The sequence below is a fragment of the Sus scrofa genome, chromosome 13 (assembly GCF_054392235.1).
Source record: "Sus scrofa isolate SSC_HxYL_T2T_F1_AM1 chromosome 13, Sscrofa_HxYL_maternal_Yorkshire_Landrace_v2.0, whole genome shotgun sequence".
In the NCBI taxonomy this organism is placed as follows: Eukaryota; Metazoa; Chordata; class Mammalia; order Artiodactyla; family Suidae; genus Sus; species Sus scrofa.
In genome coordinates, this window is record NC_139395.1 from 147,093,737 (window position 1) to 147,120,425 (window position 26,689).

The following is a 26,689-nucleotide window of genomic DNA, read 5'->3' on the forward strand; positions in this document are numbered from 1 at the left end:
TCACCCCCAGGACAACAAATTCTAACCAACTAAAACATCAATGCATTATGTTCATAAGATCTGCCACTATTTACAGCTTATAATATCTGAATACTATATCATAATCAACTTTATAATTTAATATATTCTCAGGCAGGAGTTAATAGAGAAAAACTGAATTATTAAGGTGAAAAAGGAAAACTTTCCTAGATTATTTCTAGATTCATTTTAGTGTACATACCAAATGTGATGAATGTGACAAAAAAGGTTCACTTTCATTACTTATTATGCACTTCATTACTCACTCTTATATATTCTATTATCTTCTCTTTAAAGAAAATAGCATAGTGAGACAACTATAATAACTGATAGTATTTCAACCACTTATTTATTTACATTTTTTTTTTAATGTTTTGGAGTTCCTGTCATGGCTCAGTGGGTTAAGGACCTGATATCTCTGTGAGGATGTGAGTTTTGATCACTGGCCTGGCTCAGTGGGACAAGGATCTGGTGTTGCTGCAAACAGCAGGGCAGGTAACAGATGCAGCTCAGATCTAGTGTTGCTGTGACTGTGGCATAAGCTTCAGCTTCGATTCAACCTGGCCCAGAAACTTCCATATGCCGCAGGTGTGACCATAAAAAGGAGAAAAATGTTTTATCTATAACAATTTGAGCTATATATTCTGAACACAAGGTTCATAGTATAATGATTCATTGAAAGGCATAAAGTATGATTCTTTTACAAAGTAATTTGGAAAGAAATGCAACAAAAATTTCACAAAGCAAAAAAATAAACAATAATTTCAATATTTTCAGTAAGTCATGGTTCATAAGTTCTCTCAAAAGATACCAGCTCCCAGATGTGATAATTAACTAGTTGCTTTTCTGTTGTATTCACTGCAATTGACTTACTCTTTAACAAAGTTCTGAAGCTGTGCCTTAATTGATCTCTGAGTTTGGTCAAATAGGATCTAAAAGAAGGAACATTAAACAATTAGAAAAATAAGAAATAAAGAAACTAATTTTCATTTAGTTCTGAAAATACTATATTCCTCCCACAACATTCCAATCCTAATAACACTTATATTTCTTAGGGAAGACTACATAAGAAATAAATATTTTTAAAAGAAACCAACTGATTTTTAAGCCAATATCCTCTGCTTAAAAAACAAAATTAGTTCTATTTAGAAATGAATTCAAATCTACATTAATATTTAAATACAATGCTCAATCAGTAGAGCAATTTATTTCCTTGATCCTAATTCAGGCTTTGGAAGACAACTTAAATGAGAAGTACAAATTCTACTCTAGCCACCACAGAAATTTCTTAACTCCAATACATTAAACACAACAAGTGAAAACAAGTCTAGACCTGCCTTATACCTTGGTGAGAGGTTTATCATTTGGAAAGATCTGTGGATTTAAATGTTTTACATTCTGAATTCAAGTATCATATGGCCCTTTAACTTAAATGGTTGCTAAGATTAAAGACAAGAATAAAACTTCATTTCTCACAGCTTGCATATGGTTACTTAATTCCCATCAATAGCACACAAGGGTCTCCCTCTCTCCATATCCTCACCAACACTTATTGTTATCTTTTTGATAAATGCCATTCTGACAAGTGTGAGGTGGTATCTTATTGTGGTTTTGATATGGCAAGCATCTTTCCATGTGCCTGCTGACCATCTGTATATCTTCTTTAGGAAAATGTCTACTCGGGCCCTCTATTTTTTAATTAGACTGGGGTTTTTTTGTTGTTGTTGCTTTGATGTTGAGTTGTATGAGTTCCTTGTATATTTTACATAGTAGCCCCTTGTTGGATATGACATTGCAAACATCTTCTCCCATTTAGTAGGCTCTGCCTTTCACTTTGTTGATGGTTTCCTTCACTGTATAAAAGTATTTTTGGTTTGATGTAGTCCCATTTGTTCATTTTTGCTTGTTTCCCTTACCTGTGGAGACACATCTAAAAAAACATATTGCTAAGACAGATGTCAAAGAGCATACTGCCAGAGTTCTTTTGTGATTCAGTGGGTTAAGGATACAGCTCTGTCACTGCAGTGGCTTGAGTCACTGCGGTGGCAAGGGTTTAAGTCCTGGCCTGAGAACTTCCACATGCCATAGGTGTGGCCCAAAAACAAATGAATAAAGAACATACTGCCTATTTTTCTTTCAGAAGTTTTATAATGTGTCAGATCTTAGAGTTAAGTCTTTAATCCATTTTGCGTTTATTTCTGTATTGTGTGAGAAAGTAATCACTTGATTCTTTTGCATACAGCTGTCCAGTTTTCCTAAAACCATTTATTGAAGAGGCTACCTTTCCCCCATTATGTAGTCTTACTTCCTTTGTCACAAATTAATTGCCCATATAAATGTGGGTTCATTCCTAGGCTCTCTATTCTGTTTCACTGAGCTATGCGTCTGTTTTTATGCCAGTACCATACTGTTTTGATTAATAGTAGCTTTGCAATACATTTTGAAATCAGGGCACATGATACCTCCAGCTTTGTTTTTCTTTCTTAAGATTGTTTTGGCTATTTGAGGTCTTTTGTATTTCCACACAAATTTTAGAAGTATTTTTTCTAGTTCTTTGAAAAATGTCATCGGTATTTTAATATGGATTACACTGAATCTCTGCAATGCCTCAGGTAGTATAGTAATTTTTAAAATATTACTTCTTCAAATCTGTGAGCAAAGGATATATCTCCATCTACTTTTGTTGTCTTCAATTTCCTTCATCAGTGTCTTATAATTTTTCAAGCGTATGTCTTTTACTTCCTTGATTAGATTTATTCCCAGGTATTTGATTCTTTAGGATGCAACCATAAGTGGAATTGTTTGATTACTTCATTGTTAGTGTATAGAAATGCAAAAGATTTCTGCGTATCAGTTTTATATCCTGCAACTTTACTGAATTCACTGACAAGTTCCAATAGTTTTGTTTTTTTTGTTTGGTTTTTTTTTTTTTGCTATTTCTTTGGGCCGCTCCTGCGGCATATGGAGATTCCCAGGCTAGGGGTCGAATCGGAGCTGTAGCTGCCAGCCTATGCCAGAGCCACAGCAACGCAGTATCCGAGCCACGTCTGCAACCTACACCACAGCTCACGGCAATGCCGGATCGTTAACCCACTGAGCAAGGGCAGGGACCGAACCTGCAACCTCATGGTTCCTAGTCGGATTCGTTAACCACTGCGCCATGACGGGAACTCCTCCAATAGTTTTTTGATGGCATCTTTAAGATTTTCTATATAATATCATGTCATCTGCAAACATTGACGGTTTTACATCTCCCTTTCTAATCTGGATTCCTTTTATTTCTTTTTGTCTGACTGCTGTGGCAAGGACTTCCAATATTTGACATTTGTGACACCGTGCATGAACCTAGGGGTTATTATGCTATGTGAAATGAGTAACACAGAAAAAGACAAATACTATATGATTTCACTGATATGAGAGATCTAAAAAACAAAACAAACGAACAAACATAATAAAGGGAAACAGAGTTAGAGATACAAAGAACAAACAGGTGGGAACCACAAGGGAGAAGGGTGGGGGGAGGAGAGAAAAAGGTGAGGGAGATTAAGAGGTTCAAACATTCAGTTACAAAATAAATGAGTCAATTCATATGGTCTGGGGAATACTGCTAATAATTACATAATAATATCTTTGTACAATGACAGATGACAAATTGAATTATCATAGTGGATATTTTGAAATGTATACAAATATTGAATCACTATGATGTATACCAGAAACTAACGTGTTATAAACCAATTATACCTCAAAAACAAACTCATAGAAAAAGAGATCATATTTGTAGCTAGCAGAGGATGGGGACAAGGAGAACTGGATAAAGGCAGTCAAAAGGAACAAACTTCCACTTATAAGATAAATAAGTACTAGGGATGTAATGTATACAATAAATACAATTCACACTGCTATATAAGAGTTCTCATCACCAGAAAAAAAAATTCTTCTTTCTTTAATATTGTATCTATATAATAGATATTCACTAAACTTACTGCAGTAATCATTTCACGTGTACATAAATCAAATCATTATAGCTATATACCTAAAACTTATATAGCGCTGTATTTCAATTATACCCAACAAAGTGAAGGAAAAAATAATAAAGTAACTTTAAAATATGAAGAACAAGAGAACAGATATGAAGATTTTTAAAAGAATTAATAAGCTGCGTACCAAAAAAACAAACAACCCCATCCAAAAATGGGCAGAAGATCTAAATAGACAGTTCTCCAAAGAAGACATACAGATGGCCAAAAAACACATGAAAAGATGTTCAACATCACTCATTATTAGAGAAATGCAAATCAAAACCACGATGAGGTACCACCTTACACCAACCAGAATGGCCATCATCCATAAGTCTACAAACAATAAGTGCTGGAGAGGGTGTGGAGAAAAAGGAACTCTGGTACACTGTTGGTGGGACTGCAAATTTGTGCAACCACTGTGGAAAGCAGTATGGAGATGCCTCAGAAAACTAAACATAGAACTACCATTTGATCCAGCAATCCCACTCCTGGGCATCTATCCAGAGAAAACCATGGCTCACAAAGGCACATGTACTCCGATGTTCACTGCAGCACTATTTGCAAAAGCCAAAACATGGAAACAACCTAAATGTCCATTGACAGAGGAGTGGATCAAGAAGATGTGGTACATATACACAATGGAATATTACTCAGCCATTAAAAAGAACAAAATACCAGCATTTTTAGTAACATGGATGGACCTAGAAATTATCATGCTAAGTGAAGTCAGCCATACAATGAGACACCATCGTCAAATGCTTTCACTGACATGTGGAATCTGAAAAAAGGACAGATTGAACTTATTTGCAGAACAGATGCTGATTCACAGACAATGAAGAACTTATGGTCTCTGGAGGAGACAGTTTGGGGGGTGGGGGGATGTGCTTGGGCTGTGGGATGGAAATCTTGTGAAATCAGATTGTTATGATCATTATACAACTACAGATGTGATTAAATTCATTTGAGTAATAAAAAAAAAAGAGATAATATCCAGGAGAATTTATTTTCACATAGACTTCCTTGTCTAAATCAAAGTATAAAATGTTTTTTAAAGAATAGTTAAAATGCTACCATAGCTTGATGGATAGATGTACAGGCACATGACAAAGCAAGTACAGAAATAATGGTAGAATCTACATGATGTATAGAGGGATGTATACTGTACAATCCAGCTTTGCTGTATGCTTGAAAATATTTATAATACTAGAAAATGCCATCGTAAATGTTAAACCTCTATGAAAGAGAAATGGAAAACACTCCAGAATTTACCTATGTAAAACCAAACTTTGTAAAGCTAGAAGAATTATACTTTGAGGAGTTCCTGTCGTGGCGCAGTGGTTAACGAATCCGACTAGGAACCATGAGGTTGCGGGTTCGGTCCCTGCCCTTGCTCAGTGGGTTAACGATCCGGCGTTGCCGTGAGCTGTGGTGTAGGTTGCAGACACGGCTCGGATCCCGCGTTGCTGTGGCTCTGGTGTAGGCCAGTGGCTACAGCTCCGATTGGACCCCTAGCCTGGGAACCTCCCTATGCCGCGGGAGCGGCCCAAGAAACAGCAAAAGGACAAAAAAAAAAATAAAATAAAATAAAATATTAAAAAAAAAGAATTATACTTTGAAAAACAAAAGAAGAAACAAATACCATGACTAATGAGGTTTACTAAAACGACAGATAAACATAAAACCAACCAAAAGAAAATTCCATTCTCAGGAAAATTAACATTTAGGAAAACAGACTGTGTAACAGGGGACAAAACAACAGTGTGACATCATATAGAACATGTTCTCTGACCTCGTGTAAAATTAAGTAACACAACAAGGTATTAAAAGGAGAGACTAGCGATAATGTAACAGTATAGATCAATTCCAAAAAATTGTATGCCAAGTGAAAGAAGTCACACACACACAAATACTATATGATTTTATTTACATGAAGTTATAGAAGAAGCAAAAAAATCAGAACAGTACTTGCTCTAGGGTGTGAGTTGGGACTCTCTAAAAATAAGGTATGGGAGAATTTTCTAGGTAGTGGTAACAATCTCGGTCTTAAAAGGGACTTAGGTTATGCAAGTGTATGCATTTGTCAAAATTCATTGAATGGTATACTTAAGGCATGAACTTAACTATATTTGAATTCTACCTCAAGAAATTTTTTTAACTTTTAAAAATATTAAAATTCTTAATTTATGTATGGGAATATGTTTAGGAGTAAAATATACTATTCTTTATAAATTATTTTAAAATGTATCAATAACAAAATGACTATATGAAGATTTATAGTAGCTATTTCAACTTCTAATAAAATATCAGAAAAAGTCACTCCCAAATTAAATAAATAAAAGGGAAAAACCCCTCCACAAAGATATCCTCACTGGTAAATTCTACCAAATATTTAAGAAAAAAATAATTCTACTCAAACTTTTCCCCTTAAAATCTTTTCTATCAGAAAATCTATTCAAAGAGAAAATTCTTAGGAGGGACAAAACTAGACAAAGACATTGCAGGAAAAGAAAGCTACAAACCAGTATCTCTCATTAACACATGTAAATTCTTACAATGACATACAACACATAAAAAGGACAACATATCATGACCAATTACAAGACTAAGTTAACATTCAAAAATCCACCAATTTACTATGTTAACAAGCTAAAACAGAAGAACCGTACGACCATCTCAACAGATGTTAAAAAGCATTTGACAAAATCCAACATCCATTCCTAATAAAAATTTTCAAGAATCTAGGAATAGTGGGGAATTTCCTTTATCCTTAAGGCACACAGAAAAACCTAGGGCTGACATAGTTACTAATGAAAGATCACTAGTAAAATCATATTTACTGATCTCTCTGCGATCAGGAACAAGGCAAGGATGTCAGCTCTCATCACTTCTACTACACATGATAGAGGTTGAATTGGAGCTACAGCTGCTGGCCTACGCCAGAGCCACAGCAACACGAGATCCGAGCCGCATCTGTGACCTACACCACAGCTCACGGCAATGCCAGATCCTTAACCCACAGAGCAGGGCCAGGGATCCAACCTGCGTCTTCATGGATACTAGGTCAGGTTCGTTACCGCTGAGCCACAATGGGAATTCCTATGTTATGTTTTTATAAGCAGCTTTATTTGTAATAGCCAAAACCAGGAGAAAAAACTCAAATGTTCATTGTATTAGCTTTAAAATATGCCCACAAATTCTTTGACATTCTTCCCTTCAAAAGTGGAGCCTAATTCTTTTCTCCTTAAGAGCGACTTATTTCTTACAAAGGGTAATATGGAAGAAGTAACAAAGAGTAACTAAAGTCATGAAAAGTACTGCATCTTTTTCTTTGCCCTTATACTTGGATCACTTGTTTTGGGAGTAAGCAGATTCCAAGTAGTTAAAACGACTCAAGCAACCCTGCAAAGATGCTCCTTGTGGAGCTTCTGATGTGTCTCAGCGGGTTACAGACCTGACTAGTATTCATGAGAATGCAGGTTCGATCTCTGGATTCATTCAGTGGGTTAAAGATCGGTTGTTGCCGTGAGCTGTGGTGTGGTCACAGACGCAGCTCAAATCCCACGTTGCTGTGGCTGTGGTGTAGGCTGGCAGCTGCAGCTCTGATTCAACCCCTAGCCTCGGAACTTCCACATGCCACAGGCGCAGCCCTAAAAAAAAATTTTTTTTTAATTTAAAAAAAAGAGGCTCTTTGTGAGGAACCAAGGCCTGGAGGCAACAGCCGTATGCACGGCCCTATCTTGGAACTGGATTCTCCGGCACCAATGAAGCCTTCAAATGACTGAAGCTCCAGCCGATATCTGACCAGAAATCTAATTGAAGACTCTGAGCCAGAAGTTCCCATTGTGGCTCAGCAGAACAAACCTGACTAGTATACATGAGGACATGGGTTGGATTCCTGGCCTCACTCAGGAGGTTGGGGATCTGGCATTGCTGTGAGCTGTGGTATAGATTACACATGCAGCTCAGATCCCAAGTTGCTGTGGCAAAGTCTGGCGGCTACAGCTCCCCTAGCCTGGGAACTTCCATATGCCACAGGTGCAGCCATAAAAAGCCAAAAAATAAATAAATAAATAAATAAATAAATAACGACTCTGGGCCAAAACCACCCAGCTTAGTCTCTAGAAAAATTTGAGGCCTGGAAACTATGAGATGGTAAATATTTACTGTCATTTGGGGTTTTTTTTTGGTTGGGTTTAAATTTTATTAGAATACAGCTGACTTACAAAGTTGTGTTAATTTCAGGCATATGCAAAGTAAATTCATATACATATATCCATTCCTTTTCAGATTCTTTTCCCATATAGGTTATAACAGAGTACTGAGTAAATTTCCTTGTGTTACTATGTTTTGGGGTAATCTGTTATATAGCAATAGGTAACTAATACATCCATTAACAGATGAATGGATAAATAAATTGTGATATACCTATATAATACAATACCATTAAGCATTAAAAAAAGGAATAAACTATTGATATACAGACCATGATTCTCAAAATAAGTACATTGAAAGAAATCAGACCTAAAAAAAAATACATTTACATGTAAATCTAGAAAATACAAACTAATTAATAATGAGACAGTAGATCAGTGACTGACTAGGAATGAGAAGGTGGCAAATTAGAGAATGAATTATAAAGTGGCATAAGAAAGTTTTTGAGGCATAATTGGTACGTTCATTAAATTAACTGAGGGTGACATATTTACGGAGGTATACATATGTCAACATTTATGAAATGGCACATTTTAATAGGCAGTTTATATCAATTATTCTTCAGTTTAGAAAAATCAATATATTCCAGAAAAACAATATTTTTCTATGTATTATTACTGTTGTTTAAAAGCTATAAAAACATTACTATCTAAATTCTTCAAAATACAGCATTACCTAACCTTTGCATATATTTAGACAGAATGAGAAGTATTTCAGGAGATTGTCAATAATCTAGCCTACCTATTTTTTTTCTGTTTATGGCACCTCCCTGTGGCATACGGAAATTCCCTGGCTAGGTTTCAAATTGAAGCTGCAGCTGCCAGCCTACACCACAGCCACAATTACACTGAATCTGAGGTACATCTGTAACCTACACCACAGCTTGCTGCAAAGCCAAGTCCTTAACCCACTGAGCAAGGCCAGGAATGGAACTGCATCCTCATGGATACTAGTCAGGTTCTTAACCCACTGAGCCACAAGGAGAACTACTAGCCTACCTATTTTAAACACCTCCATTAGAGTGAAAAATATGCTGCTAATGCAAAGGCAAGTGAGTAAAAACTGTCTCCCATTTGCCAATTACAAACTACCCAACTAACTTTCTTTTCTCTGGTGAACTACTGCATTGAGCTGCCTCAGTCTCATATCCCAGGTCACTAATCTATAACCCACTAAGAGAGAATTCACAACATTTCTTTTGATGTGTGAAAGTAAAAAGCTGTAAGACTGAAGAAGCAAGGACTGAAATAAAAGCAGCCTTGTCAATGTCCCTGGAAGTTAGGTACCAGAGGAAGTTTTGCAAGACTCTTGCCTAAATTTTTCCCATTTTCCTTGTGTAAAGTTCTACTATCTTGACTAGATGGGGTTTCTGATCCAGATCTCACCCAAAGTGCTCAGCAAACACCCATCCATGACTTTATCTAGGCTTTAGACTTAAAAAAAAAAAATGTTTGTTTCATCCTCAGAATCAAGTGCATCTCAGGTCTTCTCTTCCACGTATATACCACAAAAACCTGGGATGTATAATAAAGCCACAATGACAGACTGGGGGTGGGAGGGCGCGTCGGAAAAAGCTACCAACACAAAAGCTAAGGTTCGGTTTTCTGGAAATGAATAGCATTATTCCTAGAAACATGTGTATGACAAATAATCAACAATGTCATTTGACCTGTTAGTTATATAAGGATCTTACTAAAGTGCATAAATTTATGGCTGATTAAAACCAATGCCTTACACTCAGGTTATTCCCCATTCATGTTTGCACCCAGTTAAAGCAACACTCTCTCTGCTGTGATAAAGAAAGAATGAAAGCTGAGATACACTACACAGATGGCACATACGCTAGGAAGTTTAGTAGAAAAGGCTACACATCCATAGATAGCACTGAACTATTTCCAGTTCTTACCACTTAAGTCTCATTGGCTGAGAGTAGAAATTTTGTAGTTTAAAGTCTTTGTGGTCCATGTAAATATTACTGAGCTACCACAGCAGTCTCTTCTTACAGTTTTACGTAATACAATCATTCCTGACCTTTCCAGAATCTACAGAAGGGCACAAGGCTGTGGCTGTTGACACGATGGATTCACTGTTTTAGTTAATTTCATGAGGCCTATAATAAATAGGCCTAAAACTAAGAAGACTCTTTTTTGCTATCATCAGAAACAGGTCCCAGTATACAAGTGAATATTTATTCTTTGTTTCTGTTTTTTTCTACACCTCTGCCTGTCCTAACCTATACATTTATTTAAACTCTTCTTTCTCCCTTTCTTCATTCCTCTATGGTAGTGGTTCTTAACTGCCTTGGGTGTGAATCAAAATTACTTGCAAAACTAACAGAAAATACAAAAGTCCAAGTTTGCTAAAGAAGGATAGAATTCCCCTGTATTTTTCTAATGAGTTCACTAGGTGATTCTGTTACTCAAAGATTGAGACCAACTGCTCTGACTCAAGGGTTCTCAATTGGTTGGGCAGCACTATAACCTGGGGAACTTTTAAATACTCTGATGCTAAGATAACTAGAGAGAACAATGAGACTCAGGAATCAGTATTTTTAAAGTTCCCCAGGTGTGAACCAGCATTATCCACATCACCTGAATGCTTCTTGGACATGAAGAATCTCCACACCCACCCCGGACTTAAAGAATCAGAATCTGCATTTATCAAGATTTCCAAGTGGCGTGTCTGGGGGAAGCAATGCATTGTTTCTTAAACTGGGCTGCACACTGGAATGATTTGGAGAGCTCTGAAAATTACTGAAGCCTGGTTCTTACTCCCAGAAATTCTAACTAGTCTGGATTATAGCCTTGGTTCATCCACCACTTCACTAAGAATTCATCAAGGCAACTAAATCACTAAATCACTTTCGCTAAAGCAGAAAAGGGCCTCTTTCCAGTTAGTATTACAGCAGATACACTCCTTGGAAATGGGCAATAATAGTCTTGAGAACAGAGGTCAGCATATTTTTTTTCTGTAAAGAGCTAGATAGTATTTTAGGCTTATGGGCCATGTGGTCTCTGTCACAACTACTCAACTATGCCACTGTGCCAAAGTAACCAAAGACAATACAGAAACAAATGAGCTATCTGTGTTCTAATAAAAATTTGTATGAAAAGGGAAATGGGGGGGGCAGTGGGCTGAAAATGGCCTGCAAGCTGTAGTTTGCCAACTCCTATTCTCAAACAGTGGTTCTCATGTTTTAGAATATATCAAAATCACCTGCAAGGTGTACTCAAATACAGATTGCTGGCTTTCAGCCTCAGAGCTTATGATTCAGTAGATCTGGATGGGCTCTAAAAATCTGACCTTCTAACAAGATTATGCTAATGCTACTGGTCCAGGGACCACAATTTAAGAATCACTGATCTAAAGCAGTGGTTCTCAAATTTTAATGTCAGAATTACCTAGGGAGATTTTTTTTAACTCTAATGCCATACTCCAAAGGACATAAAAAAAATCTCTAAGGACAGGAGTTCCCGTCATGGCGCAGTGGTTAACGAATCCGACTAGGAACCATGAGGTTCCGGGTTCGGTCCCTGCCCTTGCTCAGTGGGTTAACGATCCAGCGTTGCCGTGAGCTGTGGTGTAGGTTGCAGACGCGGCTTGGATCCCGCATTGCTGTGGCTCTGGCGTAGGCCGGTGGCTGCAGCTCCGATTCAACCCCTAGCCTGGGAACCTCCATATGCCGCAGAAGCGGCCCAAGAAATAGCAACAACAACAACAAAAAAAGACAAAAGACAAAAAAAAAAAAAAAAATCTCTAAGGACAAGGACCAATTTACTACTATAAAGGTTCTCAATGCTTGGGTCATGGCACACATTACAGGTGTGCTGAAAGATATGGTAGAATGTCTATATGGATGGCCACCAACAATTCCTCTCATCCCTCCATGTGCATGCCACTATCCCCTCAAGAGGTGGAGTTTATTTCCTTTTACTCTAAATCTGGGGAGGCCCCAAGTGTTGCTCTGACCAAAAAGATGCAGCAGAAGTGATCCTGTGTGACTTCTAAGCCTAGGCTTTAAGAAGTCTTACACCCAATAAGTTCACCCTCTTGAAGGTCAGCTATCACATTAAGAAGTCTGACTACCCTGCTGAAGACAGAGGCCACACTGTAAGAGGAAAATCCTAGAGGATGAGATACTCCAGCAGGCTGGAGAAGCCTGACCAACCCCAGCCATTCTAGCCACCCCAGCTGCAGCAACACACTCTAGCCATCTAGCTGCGGCTAGATCCTCCAGCCATAGACAAGCCACTCAGCAAACCCCAACAGGAGCAGAGACAAGCCCCTCCAAGCTCTACCCAAATAAATGATGGTGGCTGTTTGAAGTCACTAAATTTAGCAATGGCTGTTAAACAGAGAAAACTGAGAAGATATCAATAGTCATGCACAAGGTATTGATGTTTGAAAGTTTTTATAGTGATTTTAAGCATTCAGAAATTAACAACTGCTGAAATTATATTTTAATATCAGTTGTATGACTTGCTTTGCTAAGGGACTAAATGCAATAAGCATTACTTTGGCAAAACTGTACTTTTCCTTTGCCATTACCATTTGAAATCATCCAAAACTCTTTTAGTCACAATTTGTTTGTCATCACTTCTATGTTTTGTACCCCATGTCAAATACCGCATCTTTCTTTGGCTTATTTCTCACAATTACTGCTCTTATTTCTTATTTTTTACATTTTTCTTACTAGTAAAATACACGATTGCTTTCTTAGCATCATCATTATTTGCTATGAGGTATTCCTATTAAATTAATTGATTGGGGGAGTGGGGGAGCTCTTACTTCTTGACTTTTAATGTTAATTAGCCAAAGTCTGACTCTTGATGAAACTTCATTGTTTTACTTTAAATTATTTTTAAAGATGCACTGAGGATTTGAGATGGAAATGCTACAAAATTTGGTTGTGATGATCGTTGTACACCTATAAATGTAATAAAATTTCATTAATTTTAAAAAATAAAAAATAAAAAAATAAACATTTTGAAAATGAAATTAATTGTACATAATTAAATCATTTTAAATGGGATTGTATGCTTTTGCAGATTCAAAAACATTTTGAAAATTTGTTTTGTGATCATACATGAGTGTAACATATCTTGAAGTAACTAAAATGAATATTTTCTATTTTACTAAAATGCCAAATTTTATAACCTTGCAATATGATCTAATTTATAACATTTTAAGAATTCAGAAAATTTTACAAATTACCAATTTTTGAACCTTAAAACATATCTTATTTTGGAATTCCCACTGTGGTGCAGTGGGTTAAGAGTCCAACTGCAGCACCTCAGGTGGCTGTAGAAGTGGAAGTTCCATTCCCGCACTGGTGAAGTGGGTTCAAGGATCTAGTGCGGCCACAACTGCAGTGAAGGCTGCTGCTGTGGCTTGGATTCAAACTCTGGCTCAGGAAGTTCCATATACCATGGGTGTGACCTTTAAAAAAAATCCTATTTAATTTCACGTTTAAATATAATTCTTTTTTACTGATTTTTTTTTCCCACCATAATGGACAACTTTTTAATTAAATGATGCTGGAAAGTCATTACATTCAGAAGACAAACACAATGTTCCAAGATTCTGCAACTAAAATATATTTTTATAGGAAAGTTATTTAAAAAAGCAATGGCAGATGCGAATCACACAGGACTTTGACACAAAATATCCATTTCATAATGAAAAACATCTGTAATCTAAAATTCTGCAAACACAAAATATAAACAAAATTCTTTTATGAGATTAGTTATAACAATATCAGATTAAAAATATGGTTCAAAGGTTAGCCAATTAAAGACCTAGAGTATCTCATACAATTGCAAAATTGCATAATATTCCAGCCTACAAGGAAAATGTCAGAACTTTGTAATTTCCAAAGAAGCAAAAGAAATAGAAAACATGCCACATTCAAATACAGAATTAACAGATGCGTTTGGTGACATGCCAGATAAACAAACACAGCAATAATTACTAACCCAGAAGACAGCTGCATCAAAAGTATTCATAGCTGAATAATGATTCTACATGTTAATAACTGTGCTTAAATTAACAGCAACAGTTAAACTTTCTGAATAGGAGATTACTTGGAAGAACACTAACTGTTTGTCATAGTATCAAAACAAACTTCTAGAGATGAAATACTCAAATGCTAAAAGAAAAATGTAAAACAAATAGAGAAGATAAATTTGGAAACATTGCAATTCTGCATACTGACAGTGCAGCCACAAAGACAGCAAGATGTAAATCTGCATTAAAAATTCATTTAGGGGAGTTCCCATCGTGGCGCAGTGGTTAACGAATCCAACTAGGAACCATGAGGTTGCGGGTTCAGTCCCTGCCCTTGCTCAGTGGGTTAAGGATCCGGCATTGCCGTGAGCTGTGGTGTAGGTCACAGATGCGGCTCGGATCCCGCGTTGCTGTGGCTCTGGCGTAGGCCAGTGGCTACAGCTCCGATTCGACCCCTAGCCTGGGAACCTCCATGTGCCACGGGAGCGGCCCAAAGACACAGCAAAAGAATAAATAAATAAAATAAATAAATAAAGTATAATATAAAGACATGGAATTATTTAAATTCTAAGTATAAGTGATAACGAGCTCCCATCAATCAGAAGGAAAGTGCAAACAAATGCTCACCTGATTTTCACTAATATGTCTACCTACATTGACAAAGTTGTCATCATTGACAATTGCCAAGAATTTAAAAAGATCATCGATTTTTTTTTTTTTTTTTTTTTTTTTGGTCTTTTTAGGGCCACACCTGCAGCATACAGAGGTTTCCAGGCTAGGGGTCAAATAGGAGCTATAGCTATCAGCCTACACCACAGCCAGAGCAATGCCAGATCAGAGCCACATCTAAGACCTACACCATAGCTCATGGCAATGGCGGATCCTCCAAGATCATCAATTTTTAAATCTTGACCAAGAATTTCTTGAACAACTTAGAATAGATTTACAAGGAGATCCTGCTGAATAGCATTGAGAACTATGTCTAGATACTCATGTTGCAACAGAAGAAAGGGTGAGGGAAAAAATGTAATTGTAATGTATACATATAAGGATAACCTGACCCCTTTGCTGTACAGTGGGAAAATTAAAAAAAATATTAAAACAAATAGAAAAATGAAAAAAAAAAAAAAAAAAAAGGAATTTCTTGAAACCGGAATTCCCATCATGGCTCAGCGGTTAACGAATCTAACTAGCATCCATGAGGATTCAGGTTCAATCCCTGGCCTTGCTCAGTGGGTTAAGGATCCAACGTTGCTGTGAGCTGTGGTGTAGGTCGCAGACACGGCTCGGATCTGGTGTTGCCGTGGCTGCGGCGTAGGCCGGCAGCAACAGCACCGATTTGACCCCTGGCCTGGGAATCTCCATTATGCCGTGTGTGCAGCCCTAAAAAGACAAAAAGAAAAAAAAATTTCTTGGAACCATTTCATTCATGAGACCTTTTTTTCAATGTTCACAGAAGCTAGTGCAAATTTCTCATTAAGATATTTTTTAAATATATTAAAGTATTATATAATTCAATATATAATACCTTCCCTAACACTATATATTGTATTTTGACATAATTTTATTAAAAAGAAATTATTAAATATTTATTTATATTTACTATAATTCCATAAAAAATAAATTTAAACATTTTTTACCCACACCAGATAGGACATGACATCTTTACATTCCCCTACAGTTTTTACAGCGTCCCATAAAAATACAACCATCAATTTCTACCTGTGACATGAGATAAGAAACAGCTGGGAAATACTAAACTACCATATTCTTATTAACTTAAACCATTTGTTGAGCAAATGAATAGGAAGCTATAATATGCAAAACCAAAATTATAAAAAAGAAAAAGGCTACACATGTTCATAGAATTTTATGCAACAATTCAACTTTATTTATTTATTTTGTCTTTTTAGGGCCACACCCGTGGCATATGGTAAGTCCCAGGCAAGGGGTTGAATTGGAGCTACACTGCTGGCCTACACCAGAACCACAGCAATGCGGGATCCCAGCCACATCTGTGACCTACACCACACCTCACAGCAACACTGGATCCTTAACCCACTGAGTGAGGCCAGGGATCGAACCTGCATCTTCATGGATACTAGTTGGGTTCATTACTGTAAGCCACAAGAGGAACTCCCAATTCAACTTTAAAACTTCATTCAGCAAATAATCAAATAAATATTCCATGTTACTTATACCAAAAGCAAATTAGAATTCAAAAGAGTGATCAGTGACGTTACAGTAACAGAGCTCTAAGTTTCAGGAAAACAAGTAAGTAATCAAACCAACTCTAGTATGTAACAGAATGTAGCATATATGACGTGCTCTGGAAAAGTCATGAGTTGGTATCTTATAAAAACATATGAATTAAAAACAACCCTACAAAATTCTCATTCTATAAGGAATAAGGAACAGTACTATCCATTTTTACAAAGGAAATAAATCACAAAAGAATCCAAAAAAAATATTTTTAAAATGACTGGATAATCTAAACCTAATCTATGTTTAATCTTGGCTAATGACCCAAATGGTTCTATTATTTCAAACATTTATTTAAGCCCACAAAGTTATTCATAAATGCCATCTCTAGAACATCCACCCTTTTATCCTGATACAAACTGATACACTGAAACTCAAGTGCTATGAGTTCTGCTATGGCATGTAAAGCAAATTTCAGTTTTATTATCTTTTATTATCTTTTAGAAAGCAGTTTGTCTTATCCTATAAAGCCTCTTTTATCCTGTAATGCTATGTAATTAAAATATCACTGTGAAGAATGCTACTAAAATATTTTCTATAAAACTAGGTTTTTCCCATATTTTAACAAAGGGCTCTGAGATCATATTTAAATTTTATAATAATTAATACTTTATAATCTTAGAAATTTTATAACTAAAAGTCATCTAGTAGAGCCTCTTTATTTTACAGAGGTGGAACATAAAGCTTAGAAAAATTAAATGACTTCCCAGGATAAGAATTATGCAAGTACTGGGGATATAACAGCAAAGAATATATATGCCCTTCCTATCTTTAATCTAGTTGAGTGAGGTATATAGCATTATGATGGGGAAAGAACCTTTGCCACAAAAATAAGAATCTTGATTCATGTACACAGAGGATACTTCTACTGGGAAAATTTAAGAGAAAAATATTTTTTAACAAGAAACAAAAAACCCAGGTAAAGTAGACAGCCTAAAAAACTGTCAAAGGAAAGAAAATTAAAAGAAAGTAAATCAAGGTCTTCTAGTTTCATATATATGTAGCTATTACTAGGAAAATTTCTGAGATGCTATAAAAGGAATATAGGATAAAATTAGAAAGGCACCAGACCTCTAGGTAACAAAGAATTCTCTCTGTATATACACATACCAGTATACATGTAAATACACACAAGCTTAGCAACCTATAGCCTTTAGACCTCCAGACAGAAAGGCAAGCAAACAGCAATCTCCTCTCAACCTGCAAATATCTTTCTAAAGCAACATAAATTGTATAGTCAAAATCTGAGATCATGTACACAAAAGAGTAAAAGAAAAATTAAAGGAATATTAAATACTTTTAACTATTTGTTCACTGAGCTGTCACTGATTTAACAAATCTTTATTCATTTAAAGACAATAAAACAACATACAAGAGCTGTCATAAGTTCATAACCTATCTCCTCAACCCTGCCATGAGTAATTTCTTCCTAAGTGGTAGAAGCAGAGATGAATATAACAAAGTGCCTGAAATCATAGAACATAGAGAAGAACAAATAATTACATAACTACATATATTTAAGAACCAGACCATATACATATATATGATGCGTGTATGTGGCGGGGGGGGGGGTGCACGCACACATAAAAGGCAGAGTAAACTGATAGAAAGTGCCCATACAGTGGTGAAGGAAGGCTTCTCTCAGAGGCAGTGATCTAAATAAAGTGAGGAGATCTACAGACAGAGAAAGAATATACTAAGTAAAAAGTCACACATAGATGTGGAGGAAGAACATTCTGCACAGAACAGATAGCAAATGCAAAGGCCCTAAAATGAGAATGACTTTGGCATATTCAAAGAACAATAAAGAGCCCAAGTGGGTACAGCCAAGCAGAGAGTAGAGATGAGATCAAGAAGTTATCAATAAAAGGCTCATCATACAGGACTTGGTTAGGATTTTATTTTGAGTGTGATAGGAAGCTAGAGCAGGGGAATACTGTGAATTAATTTGTGTTTTTATAAGTTCATTCTGGCTGCTGTTACAGAACTCATTATAAAAGGGCAGGAAGAGAAACAGATACAAGTTGCATAGTGCTAAACAAAAAGTGGTAGTAGTTTAGACTTGAAGGTGACAGAGAAACTATAGTTTGATTTGGGCATATTTTGGTAATGTGTGGGATACGAAGTATGCAGAAAAAAAAAGACACAGAAAAAAGTTTCAAAGATAAAAACTGTTAAGGTTGTACAAGGGAGTGGCATTATGTACTTAATGTGATGAAAGCAAAAAACCTCCAACCAAGATTACTTCACCCAGTAAGGCCCTCATTCAGATTTGAGAGAAGTCAAAACCTTCACAGATAAGCAAAAGCTGAGAGAATTCAGCAACACTAAACCAGCCTTACAACAAATACTAAAGGAACTTCTCTAGGCAGAAAAGAAAAGGCTGCAACCAGAAACAAAAATACCACAAATGACAAGGCTCATCAGTAGAGACATATACACATTAAAGATATGAAATCATCCACACACAATTATGCCACCAAAATCAGAAATCGTGAGAAGAGGAGGGTACAAATGCAGGACACTGGAGATGCACTTGCAATTAAGAGACCAACAACTTAAAACAATCTCGTATATATATAGACTCTTATATTACAACTTCAGAGTAACTGCAAACCAAAAATCTTCAACTGATAAACAAACAAGAAAAATCAACTCAAGGTTGTATAATAATTTGCCTACTAAAAAGTTTTCAAAATCACAGCCTTCATGGTTGGAGTGCTGGTTGTTTATTGGCTTTCACCATTACATCACTTCTGTACTACCAGGAACTAAAATCTGCAAAGTATATTTCCCAAACCCACTTCAGGATAAGAGGTTAGGTTCTGCAAATGGGAGCTGACATTAAATTCCAAGTCAGGAGGTAAGGAGAGGCCACCTGTTTTCCTGCTTCTGTGCTGAAAGAGCCATCAGTGAGCAACTGAGCTACTCCAACTTTCAGCAGCTTCAGTGACCAATCGGGGCATGTCAATGGGACTGCAGGCTCTGTGGCTCTTGCAGCAGCAACAAAAAGGCAAGCTCTAGCTTCCTGGCTCAGGAACAATGGAAGAGTTCTCAACAGTGCAGCGGGGAGGGGCTCTGGTACCACCACTTTCACCCGTGTTCCCTGTAACCCTAGAGACATCCGCTCCTACTACATTGACTAATCTCTAGGTGGCATCATCATGGCTTTTTTTCATTCCTCTAACCCTTACAATACACTGTAATCATTCACTGTATTAAAATCTTTCTATAAGAAATAGCCTATGTGGTTCCTACATTCCCAAATGGATACCAACCAACATGGTAAAGGAAGAAATAACACTCTCTAGGGTGACATCTGCACATATTTTGTTCTTCATCACAACACCCTTACATACTGGCATGGCAAATTCACTTTTTATAGAATACTAAACTGACTAAACAAATTAACCAAAATACAGCTAATAACAGTGGAGCCCTAACTCAATCGAAGTTGTTTCTATCACAATACTATATTCTTTTCACACTGTTAAAATAAAAAAATATTATTCGCTTTCAATTTTAGAAAAAAAAAAAAATATTGGAATCAGGTCAGGAAGCTAGCTGCACTAGCACTAAAAAGACCAATCTCTATCCTCTTTAAGCAAACTCTGCTTACACAGAATTCTTCCACTCTGCCATCTTGGCCACTCCCTAAAAGCTGGTTTCAAACAAACCTAATATTTAAAGACTCAATTTACTCTAAGAGAATAATTTATAAAATCCTCCAAGGTTAAGATTTCTTAGCAAGAAAAATTACAACATACATTTAAACTATTTATTTAGCAAAAGTTTATCTTAATCGTAACTTTTCAAATATAAAACTATAACAAAAGCAAGACATTCTTATATAAAGCAATAAGTCAATAATCTAAAGAAAATATTAGAGACTAGGACTATTACAAAGGATACTATATTACATTATTACATTAATTTATAATCAGTAATTTTGAACAAACTCTTAATACTTATATTACATTTTTTAAGAAGTGTGAATCCAAAAGATCAAATTGGAGTTTCCATCGTGGCGCAGCAAAAATGAATCCAACTAGGAACCAATAGGTTGCGGGTTCAATCCCTGGCCTCGATCAGTGGGTTAAAGATCGGGTGTTGCCATGAGGTGTGGTGTAGGTTGCAGACTTGGCTCAGATCTGGTATTGCTGTGGCTTGCAGTACAGGCCAGCAGCTATAGCTCCGATTGGACTCCTAGCCTGGGAACCTCCATATGCCGCAAGTGCAGCCCTAAAAAGAAAAAAAAAAAAAAAAAGAAAGAAAGAAAAAGGAAACAAAAGGTCAAATCCCTTGATTTAATGAGAAATCAAACATACTATACAGTAGCATCCAAATTCACCACAAAGCCAAAAGAGAATAAGAGGTCATTAAAAACAAATTGGTGTAGGAGTTCCCTTCCTGGTTCAGTGGTTAACAAATCCGACTAGGATTCATGAGGATGCGGGTTCAATCCCTCGATCAGTGGGTTGAGGATCCAGTGTTGCTGTGAGCTGTGGTGTAGGTCATAGACATGGCTCAGATCCCGCGTTATTATGGCTCTGGGGTAGGCCGGCAGCTGAAGCTCCGATTCCACCCCTAACCTGGGAATTTCCATATGCCGCAAGTGCGGCCCCAAAAAGAAAAAAAAAAAAAAAATTGACGCAAAGCATTACAGCTTAAAATCACAAAACTCTTAGAAGAAAAAAAAAAAAAAGGATAAATTGGCATGATCTGGGATTTAGCAATGGATTCTTGGATAAAACTCCAAAAGCAGGAATATCAGGGGGGAAAAAATGATAAATGGGATTCATTAAAATGAAAATTTTTAGAGAGCAGCCAAAATGGCAGAGTAAAAGAGTTCTAAGTTCACCACCTTTGAGGAGCACACCAAAATCACAACAATCTGCAAACCACCACTGCTGAAAAAGACTGGAACCTACCAGAAAAAATCCTCTACAAATAAAGACAGAACCACAAGACAGGTAAAAGGGATGGCCTCATGATATAATCAAATCTCATAAATTCTGTCCCACCCCCCACTGTGGGTGACCTACAAACTAGAAAATAATTATATCACAGAGGTTGTCCCACAGGGGTGAGAGTACTAAGCCCCACACCAAGCTCTCCAGCCTGGGGAGTCCTCAGGAAGAGGAGCCCCACGGCATTTGGTTTGAAAGCCAGTGGGGCTTGATTAAAGGAGCGCCACAGTATTGGGGAAAATAGAGACCTCTCTCTTAAAGGGCACACACAAAGTCTCACACATGTTGTGACTAAGCATAAAAGCAGTAATTTGCCAGGAGGCTGGGCCATACCCTACCTGCTGGTTTTGGAGGATCTCCTCAGGAGGCAGGAAGCAGCTGTGGCCCACCGTGGGGACAGAGACTCGGGGAGCATTCATCTGCATGAGGTCTCCTGGAGGCTGACATTTTGGCACCAAGACCTGGCTGCGCCCAAAAGCCTACAGGCTTCAGTGCTGGGATGCTTCAGGGCAAACAATGAATTGGGACACAGTTCCACTCATCAGGATACAGGCTGCCTAAAGACTTCGCAAGCCCACAGTCTTCTCTAGATACACCCCTAGATATAGCCCTGCCCACCAGAGCACTGCAACTGAGCTCCACCCTCCAGGGGGCAAGCACTGGCCCTTCCCATCAGGAAGCCTACACAAACCTCTAGAGCAGCCTCACCCACCAGGGGACAGACATGGCAAGCAAGAAAACTAGAGTCTTAAAGACTGAAGACCAGGTCTGCAAATGCAGGCCAGACACTTCCCTGGAACCAGCCTCTGGGTGACAAGAGGGGAGTACAGTGCTGAGATTTACAGGATGTCTCCTACAGAGGGCCACTTCTCCAAGGTTGAGGAACATAACTACATACATAAGCTACTACATAAAAATACAAATAGAAATTTATTTATTTATTTATTTTGGCCACCTTGAGGCATATGGAGTTCCCAGGCCAGGGATCAGATCTGAGATGTAACTGAGACCCAGGCCACAGCTGCAGCAATGCTGAATCCTTAATCCACAGTGCCAGGCCAGGGATAGAACCTGTGTCCCAGCACACTCCCAAGATACCATCGAACCTGCTGCATCACAGTGGGAACTCCACAAACAGCAGTTTAGACAAAATGAGGCAACCAAGGAATATTTTTCAGATGATAGAACATATTAAAACCCCAAAAGGACTACTAAGTGAAACAAAGTCAGGCAATCTACTGAAAAAGAGATCAGGGTAATGATCATAAAAATGATCAAAGAACCCTGGAGGAGAATGGATGCACAGAGTGAGAAATCAGAAGTTTTTAACAAAGAATTAGAAAAGATAAAGAACAACCAAACAGAATTAAAGAACACAATAACAAAACTGAAAATACACTAGAAGCAGTCAACAAAAGATTAAATGAGGCAGAAGAATGGGTCAGTGAGTTGAAAGACAATAGTAGTGGAAATCACTGCCAATGGAAAAAGAAAAGAAAAAAGAATGAAAATAAAGAGCAGTTTAAGAGACTTCTGGGACAACATCAAATATGCAAATATTTGCATCATAGGGGTTTCAGAGAGAAGAGACAGGCCCTAATAAAATACCTGAAGACCAAAAAAAGAAAGAAAGAAAATAGTTGAAGACATTAGAACTGAAAATTTCTCTAAAGTGGGGAAGGAAACAGTCACTTAAGTCCAGGAAGCACAGAGACCAAAACAGGATTAACTCACAGAGGAATACACCACAACATAGTGTAATCAAAATGAAAAAATTAAAGAGAGAATGCTAAAAGCAACAAGGGAAAAACAACAAATAACATACAAGGGAACTCCTGCAATACCATCAATTTATTTTTCAGCAGAAACTCTGCAGACCATAAGGGAGTGACACAATATACTTAAAGGATGAAAGAGAAAAATCTACAAACAAAAATGTTCTATCTGGCAAGGCTCTTGTTCAGGTCTGATAAAGAATTCAAAACCTTTACAGACAAGCAAAAGCTAAAAGAATCAAGCACTACCAAACCAGCTTTACAACATATGCTAAAGGAACTTCTCTAGGCAGAAAGGAAAAAGCCCAGCTAGAAACAAGAAAATTATGTAATGGAAAAGTTCACTGGTAAAGGCAAACATACAAAAAAGTAGGAAATATCCATGCACAAAGTTAGGAGGAAAGTTAAAAGACAAAAGTAGTAAAATCATTTGTATCCGCAATAAGCAGCTAAGGGATATGCAAAACTATTTGATGTAAAATATAATATCAAAAACAGTAATTGTGAGGGGAGGAGACTGCAAAAGCAGGGGATCCAAATGCATTTAAAATTAAGAAATCAGAAACTTAAAACTAGCATGTAAAAATATAGCCTCCTATACAAAAACTTCATGATAACTGCAAAACAAATATCTCTAAGGCATATACAAAAAAGGGAATCCAAACCTAACACTAAAGATAGTAATCAAATCACAAAAGAAGAGAACAAAAGAAGAAAAGGGAAAATAAAACACCTACAAAAACAAATCCAAAATAATTAACAAATGGCCATAGGAACATACACATTGATAATTACCTTAAACGTGAATGGACTAAATACTCAGACCAAAAGATACAGACTTGCTGAATGGAAACAAAAGTAAGACCTACATATTTGCATGCTACAAGAGACTCACTTCAGATTTAGAGACACACCTCAAAGTAAGGAGATGGAAAAAGGTATCCCACAAAAATGAAATCAAAAGAAAGCCAGAGTAGCAATACTCTTTTCAGAAAAAACAGATTTTAAAATAAAGACTATTACAAAAGACAAAGACAAACATTACATAATGATCAAAGGATCAATACAAGAAGAAGGATATATACATTAACAAACTGAAGAATAAAATATATGATAATCTCAAGAGATACAGAAAAAGCTTCTGATAAAATTCAAAATCCATTTACGATAAAATCCTCCAGAAAGTGGGCATAGAGGGAACCTACCTCAAAATAATAAAGGCTACATATGACAAACCCACAGCTTACATTAGTGAAAAGGTTCAAGCATTTCTTCTAAGATCAACGACAAGAAAAGGAAGCCCACTCTCACTTTTATTCAATACGGTTTTGGAAGTCCTAACCAAAGCGATCAGAGAAGAAAAAGAAATAGAAGGAATCCAAATTGGAAAAGAAGCAAAACTGTCACTGCAGATGACTATACAAACATAGAAAATCCTAAATACCAGAAAACTATCAGAGCTCATCAATGAATTCAGTAAAGTTGAAGGATATAAAATTAATATGCAAAAACCTCTTATATTTCTATACACTAACAATGAAAGATCAGAAAGAGAAATTAAGAACACAATCCTATTAGCCATTGCACCAAAAAGAATAAAATACCTGGGAATAATCCTACCTAAGAAGGCAAAAGACCTGCAATCTGAAAACTGTAAGATACTGATGAAAGAAACTGCAGATGACACCATGTTCTTGGATTGGAAAAATCAATACTGTTCAAATGACTATAATACCCAAGACAATCTACAGATTTAATGTAATCCCTATCAAATTACCAATGGTATTTTTCACAGAACTAGAAACAAAAAATTTTGTAATTTGTGTTAAAACACAAAAGAACCTGAATATCCAAAACAATCCTGAGAAAGAAGAATACAACTGGAGGAATCACACTCCCTGATTTCACAATATACTACAAAGCTACAGTAATCAAAACAGTATAGAACTGGCACAAAAACACAGATCAATGGATCAGGATAGAAAGACCAGAAATAAACCCAAGCACTTGTGGTCCATTAATCTACAACAAAGGAGGCAAGAATATATAGTGGGGAAAAGGCAGTCTCTTCAATAAGTAGTGCTGGGAAAACTGGACAACTACATACAGAAGAATGAAATTAGAACGTTCTCGGAGTTCCCATCATGGCACAGTGGTTAACGAATCCGACTAGGAACCATGGGGTTGCGGGTTCAATCCCTGCCCTTGCTCAGTGGGTTGATGATCCGGTGTTGCTGTGAGCTGTGGTGTGGGTCGCAGACGCAGCTCAGATCCCGCATTGCTGTGGCTCTGGCGTAGGCTGGCAGCTACAGCTCCAATTCAACCCCTAGCCTGGGAACCTCCATATGCCGCAGGAGTGGCCCAAGAAATGGCAAAAAGACAAAAAAAAAAACAAACAAAAAAAAAACATTCTCTAACACCTTACACAAAAACAAACTCAAAATGGATTACAGACCTAAATGTAAGAACAATACTATAAAATTCCTAGAGGAAAACACAGGCAGAACGCTCTTCGACATAAATCACACCAGTATCTTTTTGGATCTTTCTCCTACACACATGGAAATAAAAATGAAAATAAACAAAACAAAGAACTAAAAATAGAGTTACTATGTGATCCTACAATCCCACTCCTGGGCACATATGCAGAGAAAACTCTAATTCAAAAAAATACATGCACACCAAAGTTTATAGCAGCACTATTTACAACAGCCAAAATATGGAAGCAACCTAAATGTCCACTGAAAGAAGAATGGATAAAGAAGATATGATATAGATAGACAGATAGATAGATAAAATGGAATAGTACTCAGCCACAGAAAAGAACAAAATAATGATATATGCAGCAACATGGACGGACCTAGAGATTACCAGACAAATTAATGGAAGTCAGATAAAGATAAATATCATATAATATCACTTATATGTGGAATCGTTATAAAAAAAAAGGATACAAATGAACTTATTTTCAGATCGGAAGCAGACTCACAGACTTTATAAAATGTATGGTTACCAAAGGAGATGGGGGGGGGGTATGGACTGGAAGTTTGGGAGTGGCATATGCACACTAAGGTATATGGAATGATTGGCCAATATAACCTGCTGTATAGCACAAAGAATTCTACCCAATATTCTGTGATAATCTATGTGGGAAAAGAATCTGATAAGAGAATGGATTGTGTGCATACGTATAACTGAAAATCACTTTGTTGTACAGCAGAAATTATCACAACCTTGTAAATCAACTATACTTCAATAAAACTTTAAAGAATAAAAAAATAAAAAATTGTAAATGATACAAATAAATTTAGTTATAAAGCAGAAGAAATGGACTCACAGACATAGAAAACAAACTTATGGTTACCAAAGGGGATAGCAGGGGTGCAGGGAGGGGAGATAAATTAGGAATTTGAGATTAACATAT

At 36.8% G+C, this 26,689-nt stretch overlaps 1 protein-coding gene across 15 annotated transcripts in view; it reads right to left on the reverse strand.

The window, feature by feature from the left end:
* The window catches only part of ACAP2 (ArfGAP with coiled-coil, ankyrin repeat and PH domains 2), a 156,146-nt gene that overhangs the window by 62,752 nt on the left and 66,705 nt on the right, over window positions 1-26,689 (reverse strand). For all 15 annotated transcript variants that reach the window (XM_021070084.2, XM_021070080.2, XM_084990742.1 and 12 more), the window contains one exon: window positions 892-950. In XM_021070084.2, the coding sequence (XP_020925743.1) occupies window positions 892-950 (59 nt within the window). The remainder of the gene's footprint in view (window positions 1-891; window positions 951-26,689) is intronic.